At 37.0% G+C, this 23,060-nt stretch overlaps 4 protein-coding genes across 4 annotated transcripts in view; 2 read left to right on the top strand and 2 right to left on the bottom strand.

Moving 5' to 3' along the window:
- Nucleotides 1-1,005: 1,005 nt before the first annotated feature.
- Nucleotides 1,006-14,485, top strand: LOC135468280 (CAAX prenyl protease 2-like). The gene is made up of 9 exons (XM_064746440.1): nt 1,006-1,126; nt 3,300-3,405; nt 4,548-4,628; nt 4,889-4,949; nt 5,593-5,651; nt 6,190-6,298; nt 6,595-6,666; nt 7,126-7,188; nt 8,462-14,485. Exons 1-9 carry the CDS (start codon nt 1,014-1,016, stop codon nt 8,659-8,661), a joined length of 864 nt encoding a protein of 287 aa, XP_064602510.1. The 5' UTR covers nt 1,006-1,013; the 3' UTR covers nt 8,662-14,485.
- A 1,446-nt stretch (nt 14,486-15,931) lies between these two features.
- On the bottom strand, nt 15,932-22,134 carry LOC135466438 (26S proteasome regulatory subunit 6B). The gene is made up of 9 exons (XM_064743909.1): nt 22,069-22,134; nt 19,998-20,102; nt 19,400-19,586; nt 19,006-19,152; nt 18,233-18,436; nt 17,649-17,816; nt 17,061-17,137; nt 16,564-16,788; nt 15,932-16,150 (listed from the first exon to the last, which is right to left on the bottom strand). The coding sequence occupies exons 1-9, from the start codon at nt 22,099-22,101 to the stop codon at nt 16,037-16,039; spliced, it is 1,260 nt and encodes a 419-aa protein (XP_064599979.1). The 5' UTR covers nt 22,102-22,134; the 3' UTR covers nt 15,932-16,036.
- Nucleotides 22,095-23,060, bottom strand: part of LOC135466439 (protein PET117 homolog, mitochondrial-like) — a 27,403-nt gene continuing 26,437 nt past the window's right edge. Inside the window, exon 3 of the mRNA XM_064743911.1 lies at nt 22,095-22,186. Coding sequence (XP_064599981.1) covers nt 22,168-22,186 — 19 coding nt within the window. The 3' untranslated portion in view covers nt 22,095-22,167. The remainder of the gene's footprint in view (nt 22,187-23,060) is intronic.
- The window catches only part of LOC135466437 (clathrin heavy chain linker domain-containing protein 1-like), a 19,332-nt gene continuing 18,462 nt past the window's right edge, over nt 22,191-23,060 (top strand). Inside the window, exon 1 of the mRNA XM_064743908.1 lies at nt 22,191-22,242. The gene's annotated coding sequence lies outside the window, so the exon portion shown is untranslated. The remainder of the gene's footprint in view (nt 22,243-23,060) is intronic.

Raw genomic sequence — 23,060 nt, 5'->3', positions numbered from 1 at the left:
TAGGTAAAACTTGCAGAAATTACGTGTAGGCCTATAGGCCCACAAAGTAATCAATGTAAAAATTAATGGACTTAATGAAGGTATAAATGCCTGTATACATATATATTCCTTCTCTCATTGTTTATCCTGCATACCCTGGTAAACAATTTTTTACAGGCTTTAATCTTGGTTTAATATCAAATTTTATTCATCCGCCAAGATTTAATCACAGCAGTCCCGCTTAAGTTTAAACCTTCATTATTCATTTCCTCAATGATCATGGGGGCCTCCGTGGCTCAGTTGGTTAGCGCACTAGCGCAGCGTAATGACCCATGAGTCTCTCACCAATGCGGTCGCTGTGAGTTCAAGTCCAGCTAATGCTGGCTTTCTCTCCGGCCGTATGTGGGAAGGTCTGGCAGCTACCTGCGGATGGTCGTGGGTTTCCCCCAGGTTCTGCCCGGTTTCCACCCACCATAATGCTGGCCGCCGTCGTATAAGTGAAATATTCTTGAGTACGGCGTAAAACACCAATCAAAAAAAAAAAAAAAAAAAAAAAAATCAATGATCATGATTCTTTGATCATTATCTACATCATCATTTGTTTGTTCATGTATTTAGTTATTTATTGTAATTTATTAATCATATCACCTAAGACGTAAACAGCTAAAAATGAACTTTATGTATGGTTGTCAGCAGCTTGGTTAAGCCATGGAGGTACCTATACCATATATAACTCCATGCTTAAACATTGTTCCAAGGCTACATAAATACCCTGACAGTTTACATTTAGCCTGAGAACCTGCGATTGGTTCTGGGTTTTCCACCAGGTTATGTCCAGTTTTATCCAACCATAATGCTGATTGCTGTAGTATACTAAACAAATTATTCTTGAGTATATATGTTCTTTTTCTTTCTTTTTTTTTTGTACCAGATGTTGTCTGGACAGGGTTTAAAACTTTCCAACTTCTTGATGTGGCATTTGTACTCTCCATCTTCTTTGTTAGAGGGCCAAAAGGTGTACACATATGTTGAAAATGGCGCTTGTGTTTATCCTTGCAGCCTGGCAGGCGGTCTTGCTTTGCCTTTTGTTTGCAGTGATATATGTTGGGAGCTTATATGTTTGGGCTGACAGTGTCTCTAAAAACAGGTAAAATGAATTAAACATAGACATTTAACAGAATACCCTGAGGTGATGTTTGATCATCAGTGGAAGCATGACTCATTTTAGTCAATGCAACAACAACGCGTGTTAGTCCCTATCAAGTTGGACTTCATTCATTGATTGTTAAACGTTAGAACTAGGAATAAACCACTGGCAGTAACCTTACTACTGGGACATGTTTAAGGGTGTTTTTAAAGCTGAGGTTTGCTGTCTGTCGCAAATTGTTGATCCCCTCTTAAATAGGTTGGAAATTTTTGTTGAGGTAATGGCTTCTGAGTCAAGTCAGATGGCTATTTCAATTCTAGCTCAATTAAATAAAAAGTCATAATCTACTTTCCAGAATTTCTGATATTTAGCTGCCTCAAAGTTTAATTGTTAAATTAAAAAAAACCTGCAGGTCCATTCCGCTAGACACTTTGTGAAAGTGGGCCATTAAATCCACTCCAAAACGGCGACAGACACCAATTTCTGGTGTGGACTGAGAAGAGATATGGGTCTTTTCGATCACTCCTGCAAGTTTCAATCAATTTCAGACTAGTTACATGCAGAAAACCTGATACAGTGTTGACTTTTCCCTTGTCAAAATTGCGGTGTGCATGTGTGATGTATCAGGTTCATCCAAAATCCAGATTGTATCTGAGGCAACGGGCAGAAAACAGGGATAACAGTGCAGATGCGCACTGGAGTCTTCGGAATTAAGGCTCAACTGACTGGGCAAATTGTTCTCTCTATCCTACATTCATGATGACGGATGAAATCATTGCTATTTGAGACTGGTTGCGTGGTTCTATATTGTTAGGTTGATTTTTGTATCTTTTGGTGTGCTGTTCCAAGATTTAAGTATACCTGACTTGCCATGGCAGTACAAAGTTATTTTGACAAGTGAGAAGGCAATATTTCTATGGATTTCAACAACATTTCCTTTTGGGAATGGATTTACACTCGCAGGAGTGGTAATAAAGGTCATATTCTCTTTAACGTACACCAGAAATTGGCATGTGCAGCAGTTTTAAAGTGAATTTAATGGCCAACTTTGTTCCACAGAGTGCCTTGCGGAATGGACATACCAGGCTTTTTAATTCAACAATTAAACATTAAGGCTGATGAATATCAAGAATTGCTGAAAATAGATCTCACTGTTTGATTTACTTCAACTATCTATGGTTAAGCATACACCGTTTTAGGTCAAGTCCATAACATGTCAGTTGTGGCACAACTCTCAGCTCGCTTGCACAAGCACCATCATGCATATTTTGCTTCATTCTGTTCTCACTCCACTTTTCTGAACTGCTACTCAAACATTGCATGTTGGGTGAAAGGGAAGTCAAACATGATGTGTTGATTAAAAGCCACTTGGAATACCACTGTGATGACTGGCCATGTGTGCAAGGCATCATGTAATTGAGTCAACCTGTCACGTTTATTATATATATATTTACATTGTGTTTAACTTTGTGTTTCATGTAGCTAGTAAAATGGCTAGATTTATTGTAAAAATAAAAATTCACTTCAGAAAAGTACCCTTATATTGGGTGTTGATACCAGTAGAATATTACCCTTCCTTCTTCATATGGTAGAGCGTCCGCTTCGGGACCGGTAGATCCAGGATCAATCCTTGATCGAGTCACACCTAAGACTTTAAAAGAGGAAGTTGTAACTTCCTCGCTTGGCGTTCAACATGAAGGGGATAGTGCAATGACTGGTTGACCCATATCAGTATAATGGCCCGTGCCTTCGGTAAGTCGTCTCAGTGATGCAGCACTGAATAAAAGAGCGGTGGAAATCCGTCCTGCAACAAGGAGGCACATTACACGTACATGCACCCTAATGATTCCTTCGTCGTCATATGACTGAAAAATTGTTGAGTACGACGTTAAACCCCAAGCACTCACTCACTCACTCACTCCTTCTTCATAAACCTCAAAAGACCTTTCCTAGATCAAGAGAACTTGCAAAATCGGCAAAATGGACAAAATTTTAGGTCCTAAAAAGTAATCAATATCTGCATGCATGCAGTGAATGTAGTTAGTATTTTCTATGTTTGGAAAGAAGAAATTTTGGTGCACTGGTGCATGTATGCATCCCATATTTCGAATCCTGGGTGATTTTTTTTTTACTTGTATCTAATAATTTTAATTGATTTGATTTTATTTTGCAGGGATCACCCAGATACTATCAAGAGACGGTTTGTCAGCGTTGGGCTGGTGTCAGTCCTTGTTCCACCTTTACTTTGGTTCTTCGGGTCAACGTCAGAAAGCCCTGATGTAGGTGCATGTATTATTTAATAGTTCTAGCCAAAAACAGGGTTAATAAACTTGTGTGAGGAAAACCTGTTTAATGGAGCATAAACCATGCGACCATCAGTAAAAACTTGTTTGTTGGGTATAACCCCACCACTCTCCTGAAAAAAGGCCTCAATCTTTTGTGAAGTGGCAGGTTACATCCAACAGAGAATTTTTTAAGTATGGATTCATTGAAAAGGTATATCGACAAAAAACGCTAGTTAATGAGTGTAACTGAAATTGTTCTCAAAACACAGTCTTCCACAGTTTACAGGGCTTTCATTAACTTTTTGAGAAGAAGGCTACCCTGGGAAAGTAGCCAGCTACCTGACAAAGAATTAAGTCAAGCAAAATAGGAGTTTTGATCAAAGTAGACAGCTTCCTGGTCAATTTTCCACAGAAGTATCAGGCTGCAGGGAGCCAGCAACTGCCCTGTTATAAACCCCCTGTAGTACAATTTACCTGATGTGAATGTGATGTAAAAATAATCCTGGTGTGATCTTAAGTCACAGAGATATGATGCCAGGGGGCTGTTTCTCAGAAAGACTTAGGACTGTCGTAGACTTAGGCCCATCTTATGTCATAAAACTTTTGATGTCACTGTTTCTCAAAACAAATTTACGCCCTCGACAGGTCGCACATTTTTCGCCCATGATGAGGTGTCATAGGTCAGTCATAACAATGAAAAACCTGCAAATATGTAGGCAAATGTGGCCCACAGATGCCGCAGTAAGCAGCTGACAAAAACATTATTCCCGTTTCAGTAACCCGCTACAGCAAATGAACCGAAGAAGTGTTCGCACATGTAACCACCTTTCGTCAAAGCTTATGTTGTTGTTGTTGCTTCTGCATCAGTGCCTGTATATTTTTCACCTTTTTTCATTGAAGAGTTCAAGTTCTTGTCCAAAACTAGGCCGCTGATAGGTTGTAGGAGCTACACGTGCCGGTGAGATTAAAGACATGCTTTGAGAAACGGACGTAGCAAAAAGCCCATCGTAAATACCATACGCGGTCATAAAGTTAAGTCACTTTTGAGAAACAGCTGCCAGGTGAGGCTTTGTTTCCTTTGCTTTGTAGAGCTGCATTTCGCTGCTTACAAATCTCTCTGTTTTGGATTGTTTCAGGCACATGGGCTTTTCGAATGGATTGGAATCCGGTTTTATGGGTTGATCCCCTCCCTAATACTACCTCTTATTCTCACTATGGTACGTCCTTGGGCAATGAAATGTTGATAATGGGTGTTTGACAAAATGTATGTTTATTTATGAAACCTGACATCATGAAGCTGACTTCTAAAGCTTGAATGGAATTACATGTTGTCTCGATTTGTATGTTTAGAAGGGAGCAACTTCACATCTTAAATTTTCAACTCAGAGAAAAGCCACCTTGATAATTTGAGTAATATCAAATTAGGCAACCTCAGTTATATAAATCAGTAAATAAATGTCCTTTTACTATGTTGTAGATTTTATTCTTCGGCCCCCTGACTTTACATTACATGGATGGTGTTTTCAGGCTGTACCTGGGTAATTACTCCATGTTTGTTAGCTCTTGTCTACTGATATATTGAATTTATCCTCGCACTATTATGGTATGTACAAGAATAGGCACCAAACAGCTTGTTTATGGTCTGTGGAAGAGTTGAGCTAGAAAATCATGTTACAACATAGGAATTTCTTTGATGTTGCAACATTCTGGTGACATCCCTTTGCGTTGTGACGTGTCCAGTGTACGGCAAGCGAGGGCTACTCAGTACATTTTAGCATGGACAAATGCAATACATATATTTTTATTATTGAAAATTATCCATGACTTCAATTTGTTGTAATTTCCTAAAAAATCCACTCAACTAAATTATACATGTAGTCCAGAAAATGAAAGTCATAGATTATGGATGATATTAACTTTTGTACATATCCTCACCACCCCACCCCCTGTTAAAGTGAACTGATGGCCCTCCCCATTCCATCGAGTTATTAATCCACACAAAGGGAAGTCACTGTGATGTTGTAAGATCGAATCTGGAAACTCCTGTGCTTGGACGCCTTTGTGGTATCAAACTGCTAATTCATATCCTGGTCAAAGTTAAAACATTTACTCTACTGTGATTTCTTCCCCAAAGAAATAGAAATGATTGTGTTTACACTGGGCTTTCTCAATCTTTTTCAGAGCCAAAGTATTGGTCAAACAACATCAAAAACATCATCTGGCTGAGAAACCACATTGTGGTAAGTTTCTCAGTGCCCAGTAAGTCTTTTCTGGCAAACACACATCACACATTTAATGAAGTCAGTGAAGTCCAACATCATCCACCTTTATTTTACTGAGCCATATTATCTCTTCGAAGCCCTGAACTTTCCTTCTTAAATATGCATGACTCATAGTCCAATCAGATTCCACCTTACCATTAGTTATTGCCACTGAGAGGAGTTCAAAACAATATGGGATGTGGCTGTAAAGAGATGTATGCAGTCTGTGGAATAAATTTTTTTCACCCTAGACGTAAAAGTGTTAGCGCAAAAACTTTCAGCACATCGGGGTCATTTTGATGGAAAAGTATTCTTGAGAGAAATTAATGGTGAAACAACAACAACATAGGCGACATCAGTCTGGTTGACTTCTTTTTCTATCATTGGTATTGCCTGATAGCACAATGACTTTCCGCCTTTTCTGCCTTTTTGTAAGAAGTACATATAATGTTTTATGAACGTACAACTGGCTATTTCTCCATTATGAATAAGCTAAAGATACAGTACTATATTACAGGCCCCTTTCTCTGAAGAATTCATATTCCGTGCCTGTATGTTGCCTCTTCTGGTACCCACTATAGGGGCAGGCTGGTCTGTCTTCTTGTGCCCATTCTTCTTTGGCGTTGGTAAGTACGAAAGCAGAAGTAGGGAAAGGAGGAGGGAAAAGTAAGCAGAAGTTTTAGAGTGTATTAGCTCCAGTTTATGATCAACCCAATAAAACCCAAATAAATGAAAAGATGAAAATAGTTTGCAAAGGTACTTGTCATCATATGATCTGAAGTGTCTATATTAAGTGTGTTATTTGTGAGATGATTGTCAGGTTTTTGTGTCCTTTTTGCACGCAGATTTTGATAGGTACATTGATAAGCAAACACTTTCACTTGATGACCTTGGCTACTTTCATTTGATGTCTGTCTTTCAGCTCATTTTCACCATATGATTGAGAAAATTATTCATGGACAAGTTGAAGTGAAGGAAGCTTTTAAGCAGGCCTGTAAGTGCATGGATTTTTTAAAACAATGTTCTTTCGTGAAAGAAATGATGGTATGCATGCATTTATAGTAAAAAAAGCTGAATGTGCAGGATTTCATGAAATGACGAATGGTGAAAGCTGATTTTTCACAAGTGACCTTGTTTCTCAGGCTTTTTGAATATTTCATTGGCCCTCACTGTGCACTGTGAAGAGTTTTCCAAAATTCAGTCATTTGTACTGTTTCTATCCATTATATGAAATGGCTGCATAGTTGGGCATGATGTAAGTCTAACATTAAGCTACTTTGAAACAGTAGTAAAAGCAATTCAAAATCCACTTTATCATTGTCTTGTGATTAAAAAAACATTACTGCTTATTATGTAGACTTACATAATAAGCAATTTTTGGTCATGAAAATGGTGTACAGTTTCTGCTCTGAACCAGTTATGAATCTTTTTTTTTTTTTTTTTTTGTTCACAGGTTTCCAATTATTTTACACTACAATATTTGGTGCTTACTCAGCTTTTCTTTTCTTAAGAACAGGTAAGTTGTTTTTTTTGTGGGTACTCCATAACCATGTATGGCCACTCCAATCTTACCAGGGTTGTTTCTGCTCAACGACGCCATACTCATAAGCCCGGCTATACACTAGTAAAGTGGTTTCAAGATAAAAGAGAAATACTTTATGAAGAATAAATTTTATTGCTGTGTTAAGCAACATGAAAAGTCGACACTAAACAATTACAAATTGAAATACAAATAAAACTGCATATCCACCTTTTTATTTTGTTCCATCATGATATTATAATTTCTCTTATAAATTTGTCTTCAGCAGGAAAAATTGCTGTGACAGTCTACATTTTCCACAAATTAGATGATCTTTTCAATTTTGTTGTAATTTTTATTCTATCTTCAGACAGTGGATAAAGATTTATTCTGCCTGTAAAACATTTTAAATCGGTGTGGCCATATCTGTTGGAACACAATTGTCAGTTTATTTGATTGGCGTTTTGAGCTATATTCGAGAATATTTTACTTGTGGGAGAACGTTCAGTTTTATTGTTGGAGGAAACCCTGGCTGACAGCTAGCTACTGTTGTGACTGAATACCAAGCTTTGTATACAGCTCTCTTTTTTGTTCTGTGTGGCTGTAAAGGAAAAAAAACTCTAAAAATCAAAGTAGGCAGCACTAAATAGATTACTTAAAACTATGCACAAATATACTTTCATTTAATTTTTTGAAGTTTCTGTGAAAAGAGTTAAAGGCGTTCAAACATTTGAATTGTAAGGTGGGCTTTATGGACCATACTATCAGAGCTTAGGAACTCTGACATCACAGGAAGTTTATCCAACTCTAATCACGACACTGAAGGTTGGAATTTTACCCATGAGTAAAACATTACTGAAATAACATTCCCAAAAATTCCTTTCTTCTGGTGAACATCAGGGAAAAAAGGTGATCTGACGTTTCTAGATACAGTCAGTATGGCTCATAAAGCCCACCACAGTATTCAAACATTTGATTGCCTTTCAACACTCTTTAAAAAATCTGAAAGAAAAAAAAATGAAAGTATTTTATGTATAGTTTTCAGTTGTCCAAATGATGAACCTTACTTCATATTTTGGCTTTCTTTTACTTTACTGAGGTTTGTCATATACCTTGCAAGAAGCAGTGATGTACTCCCAGCCTTCAGATGTCCTCTACCTATAGATCTGACAACAATCTTCATTCAAAAATTCAGCAATTAACACCAATGAAATACATTGTAAATAAAGAACTGAAGAAATTATTTATTATTGTACGTGTATGTTCACAGGGCACCTGTTGGCTCCTGTCATAGCTCATGCCTTCTGTAATCACATGGGCTTCCCAGCCTTCGGAGAGGTGATGGCATATCAACAGCCCACTCGCACCAAACTAATGGCCTGCTTTCTGATCGGGGCCATCACTTGGATGGTTTTGTTGTACCCGCTGACGTCAAGTTTTCTCTACTCCAACACGATCTATGAGCTGTAACATGCTCCAGGGATCTATATAGCAGAGGGACAACCTGAAATGTGTATCATTTTTCATTTTTTGTATGCGCGTCTATTGAAATCAGTTAAAATGTCAGGAAAACGTGTACATAATTGTTTTATGTGTAGCCCATGTCAAGCACGTTTGGATGTCTCAGTTTCTTGACAATCAGTTTACTAAATCTAGATCATGCCACGATAACCGAAGCCACAGAAAAAACATGGGTGGCGGAATTTTATTCGCAATTCTGAGTTATCGTACAGATGATAAGATTTATATTATGAATGTATATAAATCACTCTCATTGCTCACTACATACTGAACTCCGCAAATACTTATCTCAGCATGTCCGTATTACACAAGCTACACAACTATTAGCTATTTATTTGACATTTAATCATCTTTCTTAATATCCTAATTCCTCAACCGTTTCACATGTGAAAGAACAGTTTTCAGTGCTGTTCATGCAGGTTTTCAATTTGATTTTTGAGACAGAACTACATTGGTTTGGATTGGCCAGTTGCAAGACTTCCCAAAAAGTGTAATTTTATGAGCCTGCGCAGAATAATGCCCTCAGAGATTGCTTGAATAAACACATTGCAAACATGCGAAAAGGTTGAAGAATGACAGTAGCTTTAATCACAGGTAATTGATCACTGCTAGCATTTGTGTCTATTCACCTGTAATGGAATCTTACACACAGGTTATACTTGGAGCAGCGATGTAAAGCTATCGGCAGTTTTTGAATTTGAGATTTTTTAATAATTGTTGTCACGTCATCCGTTGTATATGGCTGTTATTCTCAAGCAGTGGGTATAATATACAGGTATGTACCTGTGTCAGTGAATTGTGAAAAGATTATTATTGAAAGGTGTTACTGAAAAGGATCCTACAACGGAATACCAACATACGCTTCGCCAAGATCAGATAAAAGTAATGTCATTGTATCGGTATACATGATATGGTTATGTAAGTATGTATCATTTGTGATTAGACTTAGAATCTATAAGCATGTACAGTGTATATAGCATATATATATAAGCCCACAATTATTCTTAAGAGCTTTATAATATAAGGCACTACAATGGAGCAAAATCTTTTGACGTGTTTGGAAGAAAATTGTGCTATTTTTGGACCTCAGGGTTTTAATATGTCCTTTACTTAAAAGTTTGTTTTATGAAATTGACCAGTCTGCAGTAAGTTATCATGTACAAATTATCTGTATTACTATATATTACTATATAATATTGAAACGTGTGTTTGCTACTTTACAGTAGCTGTCTTATTGTAATTATTGAGGCAACCTTTCATTAATTCTAGATTGGAAAGGTACATCCACATCGTTATTATCCACATTTCTACAAGAAATGGTAGAAAACCCATGCACTTGGGATCATTGTGAATAGATAGAAAGGTTTAATGTCATGCCCATTACTTAACATTTGGTGAGACAGATATACATGTATAACATATGGACCGATAAATATTATTGATCTTTTATATGGCATTCCTGACATCTGGTTAAGCCTCTAAGGTAGAGTCTGAATCTCTCACATTTACAGCAGAAATTTACAGCAAAATATTTTACATAGTTTGTATAGTAAACATATTATGCCTTTATATATTCCCTGCTCTTGCAAGTATACGTATTTAGAAATGATAGGAACAGTCCATTAGGTCTTGTATATTGCCACTGCACACACTAAAACATATTATGTACTATATAGCAGCTAGTATTAGATACTTTTGTATGTTAGAGACATTTTCTTAAGCAAGTGCCAACGATGGTCTAGTCATTAATATAATGCTCAGGAAGATCTCACAAAACTTCATTTGTCTCAGCGCATTGTTTAATATCTGTCTATACAGTTTCGACCTAAATGGCCCCCTGGCAAAAGAAAGATCTTTGTGTTTTGCAGTTAGGATCATGTTTTAGCTCTGTCCTCTCAGTTGTCACATACTGGTGACAGTTAGCTGCCATGGCAGAGATTAGCAGCAGTAAAAGTGAATTTGACCCTGACAGTGAAGCTTAGAGACTTTGCAGATGTTTTAGCTGTGCCCATAGTTCTCACCTGTTACTGAGGTTACCTGCCATGACTAGAGATGAGCAGCAATAAATGTGAGATGGCTCCTAACAGTAATGTTCAGAAGCCTTGTATTTAGGATCATGTTTTAATTCACCTGCTGGTGGCAGTTACTAGCAGCAAAAAATGTTAACTTGACTCTATCAGTAAAGTTCAGAAGCTGTTAAAATCATGTTTTAGTTCTCTGCACAGTTCTCACATACCTGTGACAGTTACACTTGTGAAGACAGAGATGAGCAGCAGTAAATGTTATCCTGATCCTAACAGAAAAGTTGAGAAACTTTGTGGTAAGGATCATGTTTTAGTTCTCTGCACAGTTCTCACATACCTGTGGCAGTTACACCTGTGAAGACAGATGAGCAGCAGTAAATGTTATCCTGATCCTAACAGTGAAGTTGAGAAACTTTGTGGTAAGGATCATGTTTTAGTTCTCTGCACAGTTCTCACATACCTGTGGCAGTTACACCTGTGAAGACAGAGATGAGCAGCAATAAATGTTATCCTGATCCTAACAGTGAAGTTGAGAAACTTTGTGCTAAGGATCATGTTTTAGCTCTCCACAGTTCTAGCTCTCTCCACAGATTTTGCTCTCTCCGCAGTTCTAGCTCTCTCCGCAGTTCTAGCTCTCTCCACAGTTCTAGCTCTCTCCGCAGTTTTAGTTCTCTCCACAGTTCTCACCTGCTGGTGGCAGTTACATGCAGCGATGAATGCTGACCTAATCTGAACAGTAAAGTTTCAGAAGTTTGTAATTTGATAAGGTCTACTTCTTTTGCAAATAAAAGAAAGGCTAATCCTACTTGGTTTCCAGAGATATTTGTTAAGAGGGTTTGTACACGTTCACTTGTCTTGCTATTTTTTCCACGTATCTGTATTGCTATTTTTTTTTTCCCTTTAAGTCTTCCAAGCAGATGTAACTTACAATAGAAGCAAGAAAAGATCTTGTACATCAGCCATTATATTAGACACCTAACTTCTATAGAATAATACTCCAGCTTTATATCATACCATATGCTGTGATGATGTCCTGATCCAGCCAGTCTGAAGTATTGCAAACATGTAAGTTGCAATCAGGGCACATGGACGTCTAAACCAGAATAACAGCCTGTTAGGGACTGCACACACATAACAGTTGTACATGGCAAAGGCCTACACTCCACTGGCATATCAGAGGGAGAATTGGTTTCATATTGATGGGTATTCAGCTGAAAACTAGGTGGCTACATTGTTGGAGTGGATGTAGGCTAGGAATTAAAGGTTGGTGCATTCACAAGACATAGTTTTTTTTATGTTAATTATTTTATGTATATATATGTGAAATATGCATCACATATAGAGGTTTATGTATGTGACAATTATTAATAGTATAAAAGTGAACAGTTTACATACATGTATGTTTTGAGCCTTTGTTGGTTTAAGTTGTTTAACTCAGCCTATTAGATCGTTTCTCGACTGACTGACCACTGCAGAGTTTCGCGTTTTTTCTGAAGCATTAGCCGTGGAATTTCTTTCACAGATAGATTTTATATAATACTAGTAATAGTGCTGTGTGAAACAGTCCAGATGTGTTTGGGTAGAATAATAAGTATCATTGTTAGTCTGGCTTTGATGGAAAATTTAGAATATATATCATCATTATTAATGCTAATGTTTAATGGTCTATGTCCATTTATAAAATATGTAGTGGATTAAAAAATACAACAAGGGATTCTGTGGCTGGTATACAAGTACATGTACAAGGTGTTATTAATATCAAAGATTTCTATATTTCCTATTGAGGCCTCTACGACCTGCCAGCCAACACCACAGTGAAAACAGTTGATTATCGTTATAATTTTATTAATTGACTGTGTATGTTATGGTCTAAGTATTGCCTATCCCTCATTGGTGATGTCATATTACCAACAATGCATCTCCACTGTGGAGCACTATGACTTGGGCCAATACAACTTTCAACTTGGCCAATACGACTTTCAACTTGGCCAATACAACTTTCAACTTGGCCAATACAGCATTGATCTGGAGGTCTCTATATTGCCTGGTCATATGGACTGTGTTTGGGAAATAACACACAGAATCAGTAAAGTAATTAAAGAAGTCTTGGTCACAAGATGGCTTACTGTAATGATAATTTCGAACCACTATTCTTTACACAAGCAAAGCCCAGATAAATGGCCATTAGAGAAGAAAAATATCAGTACTTGAAAGAAAAGGATGTACGAGTTTTTAAAATACCATGCAAAATGTATTATACAGTATTGGATTTTATTGCAGTGACTTAGAATAATGCTGTGTAAGGAATTTAATAACTCAGAGCTGAACACTTTACTGGATATGGCCTTGTCTGGACTCTAAAATTTAGGGTTTTCTTGTTCCTATATTTGACCTAAAAATTTGCCCCTGAGTAGTATGTTTTTAGAGTCAAATAAATGTCATAAAAATTGCTTTTAGAGGTAAAACTTTTTCCAATAGGATTTTGCCCTACCTTCAACACAAACCTCAAAACACTTTCACAGATGAATACAACTCTTAGAATGAGACTTGAAGGATACTTGACTTAGTCATGGACTAACCTTTAGGCCAGATACAATATTCATGATCTTTTAGTGGACATGACATACACAGTTGTGTGTATAATTCCTTTATTTACTGATAACAATTATTGTTTCTCATGAATACAGCAATGTTATGTTTTAAGCTTAACAGGGAGGCCAGTTAACACAAACAATTACTTTACATAATTTTGTACATATGTATCTTGTTTCATGTCCAAAAGTTCATTGTGTGAATGAACATGTTAATACTTTGCGAGTTACAAATGCGGCAGTCTGGAGTTAACCTGGGATGTTACAGTGGCCATACTACGCCACAGGTTAAAGAGAGTATTTAGGAAAATTTCTATATTATGACTTGTATATAAATTGTTGTAGTGAAGTAGCATTTATAATCATTTCTCAGCCTGTTACTGCCTTATGCATGGTGATAGTGTGATGCCAGTTGGACTCTTACAGATTCAGCCAAAGGGGGAAATGTTTTCCGCACTGTCACGTAAGAACACGCATATGATTAATTATAATCCTGATGTCCGACACATTTGTAACAACGTTGAATCTTGTGACGTCATGACATCAAAATTCCTTTTGCCAAGAATGGAGTGCATCCATTTTGTACCAATATGTGAAGCAACTTCTCTAAAGCAAGTTCTCTACATCCGTGTCTGGCAAAGTTCATTAATTTTCATCTATACATAAACTATCAAAGTGTATAAATGCTATTAGAGGAAATTTGCAGAGTTTAATTAGAATAGCTTAAGTCAAACATTTGTGACAACTCTGGTATAGTCTCTTTAAACAGGACAGCTTTAAGTTTGGGTACAAATTACAGCTAGGACTTGAATTTACAAATAGTCTATGAATTTAGGACATAACTCTATGGCCTAAATATATTTCAGTCAGGTTAAACTTTGTAGATGCTGTCATTCTGGATATATCAGACAGTCTATACTAAGCTGTTAGTATTGTTATGCTTAACTTTTTTGTCTACATTAAAAGATCTGTTGTAAAGGATTTTTTCACTGTATTCCACCTGTATATTACAACACTCCGAACTGGTACGGTGCAGTACTTTTAAATCTATTATAAATACACGTACATGTATTTTATTCTTGGGTCTTGGGTGTTGTATCAAGGAATTTTCAACTGTATTATACTTTAATAATAAAGTAAACAAAATGATCTATCTTACCATGGTGTTCAGTTATTCAGTTGTCAGTTTCAGCAAAATGAAAAGCATGTAGTAGAAGTAAAAACATACATGGATGCAAAAGCCACTGGAATATAGCTCATACCTATGGTGGATTTATTTATTTATTCGATTGATGTTTTACACCATGCTCAAGAATATTTCACCTGTAGAATGGTAGCCAGCATTATGGCAAGAGGAAACCAAGCAGAGCCAGAGCAAACCCTCGATCATCCCCAGGTTGCTGGCAGACCTTCCCACGTATGGCCGGAGGGGGAGCCACAACCGAATTAGTGCCAAATATGGTGAGAGTGCCTGAAGTCACAAGCAAATATTGTTACTGTCTTTAAATATTGTATTATATTTTTTTTCTATTTTATTAGTGTCCTAAATGTTCCCCTCTGCGTACCTTATGGCCAGTGCTGTAATTCAGTCAAGCATACACCTCCCAGTCAAATTACCCCCAAATTGAGCAAGACACCCCACCCATTCACATTACCCTGAAACTGAGCAAGATACCCCACCCAGTCACATTACCCCGATACTGAGCAAGACAACCCACCCAGTCACATTACCCCCAAACTGAGCAAGACATCCCACCCAGTCATATTACCCCCATACTGAGCAAGACACCCCACCCAGTCATATTACCCCCATACTGAGCAAGATACCCCACCCAGTCACATTACCCCAATACTGAGCAAGGTATCCCACCCAGTCACATTTCCCCCATACTGAGCAAACACTGAAGAGGCTACTTTTCATTTTCCAGATAAGGAATCCCCTTGGTTTGATACTTAGGTTCAATTAGATTTTGACACTACACTTGGGAACACTGATCCTTAAAAGACAGCAGTCAAGTATGTATCTACCTAGAAGTATGTAACTATTAAACACCCTGAGAAAGCAGTGCATGTGGATCAGCTAGAGTTGAATTTGAACAAGTGGCAGCACGTGTCCAGAGTCTATCAGTGAAACTAGCACTGATATATCCAACTGCCACATCGTTGTGCATATCCTGAAAGGGGGGGGTGAAAATCTGCTGTGAGCGAATGAGTGCTTGGGGTTTAATGTCGTACTTAACAATTTTTCAGTCATATGACGACGAGGGAGTCCTTAGAGTGCACGTAATGTGCCTCCTTGTTGCAGGATGGATTTCCACTGCTCTTTTATCTAGTTGTACTTCACTGAGATGACTCTATACCAAACACAAGTAAGCTGCCCCACCAGAGCCATTATACTGATATAGATCAACCTGCCATCGCACTATCCTGCTCATGCTGAACATTTAAGGTCTTAGATGTGACCCGACCCAGGATTGACCCTGGATCCACCGCCTCCCTAAGCAGATGCTCTTCCAACTGTGCTCAAAAAAAAAACACACAAAAAAACCTGCTGTGATGTCTTTATGATGATGTATACAAGTAAATGACAACAGGAAAATGGTATTCAAATAAGTATAGAACATTTAATGACATTTTACAGAACAATATTGTGAATAGATAATTGAGATGTGGTCAACTCAGCACAGAATGGATGATGGCGATTCATGTCTATTTGTAAAATTCATGTTCTGTTTCATCTTTCTTGATGTTATTTTTATAGCCTTTCTCAAAGTCTTTAGCCAGAACAACATAGCGGTTTTCTCTGACAGCCTGCATCCCAGCCTGCAAAGAAAAGAAAACAAAAATAATGAAAATAACAGTATGTAACAGATCAGTCTGATGTTCCACAGGATTTTTCAAATGTATTTGTAGAATATTTGCTCCTGCAGCCAAGGCTTTAAGGTGAAACACAAAGCTTTCAACTTTTGCAAAACTTTAAATTGCTTCTACAAAAAGTTTGTTTAACATGGTGCATCCCATGTCCCCATTAGAAGTCTGGATTAAAAATTGTTTTATTAGTTATCAAGCACATTAGGAAAAAATAGCCTTGGCTGTTTAGTTCTTTTTCAATTCGTCTTCCGGTTATATTAACTTCCTCTTCAGGTTATTTTATTTATTGTCTTTTCTTTTAAGGTCAATAGCAGGGTAGAATTGCCGGGAATATTGGTCTAATTTGGAAATATTGTCACCATTACCTCTTGACAAATGGCGTTGATGTCAGCCCCACTGATCTTGTCAGGTCGTGCCACGTAGTCTTCCAGGTCAACCTCTTCACTGAGGTTCATCTTGCTTGTGAGTGTGGAGAAGATAAGCCGCTTCTGCCTTCTGTCCGGGATTGGGAACTCTATCTTACGGTCCAGGCGGCCTGGTCTCAGCAGGGCAGGGTCTAGAGTGTCTGCTCGGTTTGTGGCCATTATAACCTGAAAAAGAATGACAAACATAATGTAACAGCTCTGGTTTTAACAATGGCCAACGTGCTTTGAAGTGTACATGTCACAGGAAATTACTGTTGTCTTATATCATTCATCAATGATTTGATCAAAACATTAACATAACACAGGCATTCACAATCTTACAGCAACATCCTACAATAATATGCTATCAAACCACTGAATTAAGGTAGCTAAAATTCAAAAAGACTAAACAGCATTCTCTGCATCAATGTGAAGAGAAATCTCAGTCTGAACATTACCTTAACATTTATTGTCTGATCAAAGCCATCCATTTGATTCAACAACTCTAGCAATATTCTTTGCACTTCTCTGTCAGCTGAAACAATAAGGTGATACTAGGAATGCATTGTCAACTTGATCACTCCACTATACAGTTAAAGGCCCATTTATTTGTCATTTCATGCCTTTGCATCTCATATATTTTGAAACGTCAGGACAGTCTTGTTCTGTCCAATCCACTAACCACTAACTAAAAATAGTATTTCCCTTAGGCTAAACGAAGCAGTTATAAAAGAACCTAAAAGAAAGTTTAGTACAAAAAAAGCACATAATTTAAAGGTCTTAAAATGATACTTTCAATGTCAACACTTTTATTTTTCTCATTAGAAACGTCACAAAAAGAATAAAATTGGCCCTATTAGGTACATAAACCAATGAGAATCAAGCAAAATGTGTCATTTAAAAAACTGTGTCATTTAACTTAAGGTGAAATACACGATTTATTTATTTTCTGCGTATTACTTTCAGTTTCCTTGACTACTACAGCTGATCGAATGAGCTTTGTCATGATTTGGGACAAATGCCAAGTCAACAAAACTTTCACAAACCTCCTGTCTGGGCATCAAATCGTTTTGTTGCTATGGCATCAATCTCATCTATAAAGATAATTGCTGGAGCGTTCTCTTTGGCTAACCGGAACACATCTCGCACCATTCTGGGCCCTTCCCCTAAATACTTCTGGACAAACTCAGATCCTACCACTCTGATAAATGCAGCTGCAAGAACAAAAATGAACATAAACATCACTTTAATGATAAACAATGTACATGTAATGATGTAGCTTTTAATAAGGTGTATGTACACATAAATTCTACCAAAGAAATTCATAATAAAGACATCATGCTGTGATATAACAACAGTTTTGAATAAATCAACTGTAATTAACATATGGGTATTTAGGTGATTTTGCTGACAAGATTGACAAGTAATTTTAACCATGTGCACGAGTACTCTGACCAACATTCTTTACCATTAAAAGCTATGTTTTGTAGATCTTTAGAAATTGTCAAATAACCCAATTTGAATTCTTTCAAATTTTGATACACACTAGTATTTATGTAACCGTTATTCATTCCTACCTAACCAATTTATACGTAATTACAAAGTCAGCTGGGTGACAATAACCAGGTACCTGTTGTATGATGTGCCACTGCCTTTGCTAACATAGTCTTGCCACAGCCCGGAGGCCCAAACATAAGTACACCCCTGGGAGGGTCAATACCAATCTGTTTGTAAAGGTCAAAGTGTGTGAGGGGTAACTCCACAGCCTCTCGTACTTCTTGCTTCTGGATGTCCATACCTCCAATGTCAGAGTACTGAACATTAGGTTTCTCATCTGCAATGTTACAAAGTTTGCAATGTTACATTGTACTACACTTTAATTTATTGTCGTAGAAAGTAAAAATTTGAAATTTATGAAGTTTAAGTTGAACAAGGACAAGGCCCTCCACCAAATATTACTTTCACTAGGGCCAACTGGTACAGGACAAAACTGCCATCTAAATTCTAAGACAACGCCTGGTATTACAGCTTAAATTTTTAAGGCAAGTCACAATTTTAGATAACTAAACATATTTCAAATTTAGCCTACTCTTATTCTTCAACCTTTTCATCCACAACTGCAACCATTATTTTGAAACATTCTGAGAGAACTATGGAGAAATAATTTGCACAGGTTTTTGAAGTGTGCATCTTTAATGACACAAACAAATCATTTTTAGCATCATTTCCATAACAACTGTGAGAATAAATTCCACAGAATTTAAAAAGTGCTTTAGTGGTCGAAAAGGTTGAAGATTTACAGCACACCTGACTTAAATCTAAGACAGCTTTGTTATGCTCACCTGAGGTGTGAACATCTTAAACTACTTAAACTCAGTGAGGAGACCAGACTAAAGCTCGTACCTGACTGTAACAGTGTGATACTGCTGTCTGACTCTGGTGGTAACACATCAACCAGAGCATTACTGTGCTTATGAAGAGCCACACTAGCACTGGGCTTCAGCAGTTCGCGGTCTATGGTGGACAGGATACGTACATAATAGTTAGATCCTGTAAAGACAAAAACATAACACTAAATTAAAGCAATATAAGAAGTTTAGTTTTCGCTCCATTTATACCTTTCAATTGAATTTCAATAGCCAATTAATAAACACTAATAGAATTGAATGCAGACAAATGACCTAAAAACAAAGATAGCGAATTACAACATTACAAACTGGAATGCTAGTTGTTGCCAGTTTTCTTCCACCTGTTGTCTCGTATATAGTGAACACATACAGTGTTGCAATGTTCCTACCTGTAGTGGATCCCACAATCCCATTGTTCTGATCGACCGCCTCCAGGAACTGACCAATCACAAGAGGCACACTCTGAATGCGCTTCACCTCCTCTTGAGCATGGAGATACTCCTTCTTCAGGTTTTTCTGTTCATCTTTGATATACTCCTCCTGGACTTCCAAGAATTCTAGCTGACGTTGAAGTTTCTACAAACCAAACACATGAAGTTGAGTGTTTCTGTCAACTTTCATGTATCCTTCAGATCTATTCCTGTTGTTATTTAGTTTCACAAAGAATCTTTTTTCCATTACGACACAAGGAACTATTAGAACCTACACATATCTTCCAAGTACAGATATAATTAGCTACTTGTCAGCAATTTTCCAATGTAAATCCCCCTTCAAAACAATGGTCAAGTTTCTTACTTTCAAGCATTAGATTTCCTAAAAATTACTGTCATGCCACAAATCTATAAAAAAAAAAAATAATAATAAAATAAGAAGCTACCACTTTAGTATTACCCATATCTACAGTATTTGAATCTTGATTTCTTACAGTAAAACCATAATTTTGTTTAACTTTAGCAGGAAATACAGTTGTGCGCAGAAAGAAATCACCTTATACTTGACAAACAGATCTTCAAGATCCAGAGCCAGTGGATCATGGTATGTGTAGGTCTGTGAAGTTCCAGGCCTTGTCTCCACTACAGGCACTTCCTCTGTCTTCAACAGTAAATCACAGTAATTGAATGTGACATGAATTTTTGGTTGCTACAAAGCAATGCGTATCCTCCATATTTCGTGTCTAAACCAGAAAAATTCCTCGCTAAACATAAGTAATGAAGTGAGTATAATCTCTTTCCAGTTCAAAATATGTAACTTGTTATATCGCAATTAGTAGCTTTAACTTCAGATATGATCGCTTCAGTTCCATCTTAAACTGGATGGAGCAAAGCATCAAACAATAATAAAATAAATAAGTAAGTAAAATGGATGTACATGTATTTCATGTCCATATAAGCACGTATACTGAATTTGGGAACTCTGTTCACATCATTGAATCTGGCGATTTAAATACAACATTACTATGGAAACCATGATTTTGACCGAATCAGCTCTAGTTCAATAAGAAAGCTGCTCACCACAAGAATCTGCATAACCGTATATCTAATCCCTATGTCATTTCCATTATGTTAAAATAATTTATACTTGACGTTTTCAGTCCACTGGTAGAGAAACTAGAATTTTGACTCAAACAGCACTAAATTAAGAACATATGATTTCACTGAACTAGAGTGCTCTATCTACAAATGGCAAAGGTGTAATCAGAAAACTCTAAGGATGGATCACCGCTTTCTACACAATTACTATTAATATGTGAGGACAGCTGGACATCCTTAGCTTGTAATTCATGGACATAGGATTATCACATTCTGTCTGTATATAGAAGCTACTGGCAAAGATTACTTCACTTGCGATACATAATACATATCTAAATCCACTTTAAACATTATCAGTCAATAAGCTGAGACATTTGCCACATTTCGCAACCACTGACCTATATAGGATAACTTCCCAGAAGGTCTTCATCAAACTCGGAAATATCTTTCGTAGGTCTGTTTTGGGTTACTCTCCTCGTGACACTAAGACTGTCCTCTTGCTATGTTAATCATGTTGTACAATTTACATGGCCTAAAAATATCTCACAGCCGGACTCTAGTATTCCAAGTTAGAGGATGGCTCTACATGTCAATATGGATAAAGATGCTGCTTATTCCAAAATAAAGTAAAAGTACCAAATGTACTTAAAAAAAAAGACAACAAATGGTGTGCTAATGTGCCGTCACGCCAAAGTTCAAACTATGTGGCAAACTGATAGGGGCTTATGTGTAAAATGACACTTTGGCTATTGTGTGTGCTTAAAGCCTATACAGTGTAAAACATGCTTGGTAAATGATTTTGTCCATGGCAAAAGAATTCAGCACAGATTTTCATTCTGCCAACTTACTTGTCGGAAATCTCTAAAATACAGACATTTTACTATGAATGTCATCTCGGCTGTGAACCACACAATATCTGATCTTAAAAGTTCACATCCAATTTCTTGGCTACTATTTATTTATTCTTTGGTTGAAGTTTTACGCCATTCTCAGGAATATTTCAATAACGTATATGACAGGAGCCAGCAATATGCTGGGAGGAAACCAGGCAGAGCACAAGGGAAACCCACAGCCATCTACAGGTTGCTGACAAACTTTTCCATATATGACTAGGGAGGAATCAACTGGACACAGTGATTGCACTAGTGAGAGGCTCCTCTGTCACTGTGCTGTGCTAGATCGCTAACCATTTGGCCATGATAACTAACTAAACACCATGAAAACAAGTTGGTAATAATCTCACTCAATACACCTAGCTAACAGCCTCCACCTTTTTTCCATAACAAATATACAATTTGTACAATATAATAGGGTATGTGATTGATTTTCTTTCCAAGATCATGTATACGAATGTTGTTGTTGTAGTGAGCATGACAAGGCAGGTTTCACTTTTAACTTGCGATGGATACTCTTGCATTACTCTTAGTTTCACAGATGTACGTGGAACTGGAAATTGACATTTAATGCTATTATAATTTTTCAACTTTAAAAACACAAGAAAAGAAGAAGAACTTCTTCTGAAAAGTCACCTTTTCCGGCAAAACAATCCCGATTTCTTCCATCTTGAATTCAGTGACTCTCTATCACTGGGTATTACAGAGTACAGAGTCACGGAGAATGCTTGAACGTCACTTCCTCACAACGGGGCTGTTTGCAAATGGCGGGGAGCGATTAAAAAGTGACAAATTCTTTGAAAGTAAGATGCAGGTGTGTACATAGATGGATGTTACATCCACAAATAGTATTCTGATTAGTAATGATATTTTGAAACTACATCAAAGCTTGATAAACGGAACATTTGTAAAATAAACCTCAATGAAAGAAGGCAATAGTCCTTTCTAATAATTTGATAAGTGAACTACGTATATGTCACCACAAAAACAAAAAAAAAAGTTTGTGGCAGATTTTTGTAAGTTGCTTAAGGTAGGGATAAATTCTGAATTCACTCTGGTGCACTCTCAGTTTGTAAGACTTACATGTAGAAATCCTGCGAATAGATTTAAACGATTAACTAATGTCAGTTGTCATTATTCAATCAAAATTTGGACAGGTTTTTTCTTTATGTTATTAGGAAAACACGAGTCAATCTATTTCATTAGAGACTTGATTGTCAAAGCTAATACTATGCATGTGTAATGGCACATCACAAGTTACATGTTACGAATGTAGCCAACTTGAATTTGTGCTTTGGGAAAATATGTGATAGAATGCCATCTGTGTTTCAAGGATATGAACTTATTGTGTTTCTTACTTAAAATCGACTCATTCAGAATGAGGAGAGTTCATCTTACTTCAGTTAAATAAACCTTTCACTTACATGTATATATGTGCCAAACTGCAAATATGCCAATATACGATTTGCCTTCTATTCTTGTGTTAAACTGTGTATTGAAACATACCTAAAAAAAGCAAGTACTTGTTGAGAAATTTTGCTGTGAGATAATTGGGTGTTAGGATTAGTTATTAAATGTTAATAAACCCTATTGGAGTTCAATTATGTATCAATGCACATGCGCAGAAT

Source organism: Liolophura sinensis, chromosome 6 (assembly GCF_032854445.1).
Source record: "Liolophura sinensis isolate JHLJ2023 chromosome 6, CUHK_Ljap_v2, whole genome shotgun sequence".
NCBI classification, from domain to species: domain Eukaryota; kingdom Metazoa; phylum Mollusca; class Polyplacophora; order Chitonida; family Chitonidae; genus Liolophura; species Liolophura sinensis.
The sequence above is the reverse complement of the archived record's forward strand: the minus strand, read 5'-3'. Positions and strand labels throughout refer to the sequence as shown.

Bases quoted from the DNA above. Each gene is read 5' to 3' on its own strand.
- LOC135468280 (XM_064746440.1), top strand. From the start codon at position 1,014: ATGGCGCTTGTGTTTATCCTTGCAGCCTGGCAGGCGGTCTTGCTTTGC. The intron at 1,127-3,299 runs GTAAAATGAATT...TTTATTTTGCAG, and splicing joins GACAGTGTCTCTAAAAACAG to GGATCACCCAGATACTATCA. The intron at 3,406-4,547 runs GTAGGTGCATGT...GGATTGTTTCAG, and splicing joins CAACGTCAGAAAGCCCTGAT to GCACATGGGCTTTTCGAATG.
- LOC135466438 (XM_064743909.1), bottom strand. From the start codon at position 22,101: ATGGAAGAAATCGGGATTGTTTTGCCGGAAAAG. The intron at 20,103-22,068 runs GTGACTTTTCAG...TTACTGTTGAAG, and splicing joins GGATTGTTTTGCCGGAAAAG to ACAGAGGAAGTGCCTGTAGT. The intron at 17,817-18,232 runs GTACCTGGTTAT...TTGTTCTTGCAG, and splicing joins AGTGGCACATCATACAACAG to CTGCATTTATCAGAGTGGTA.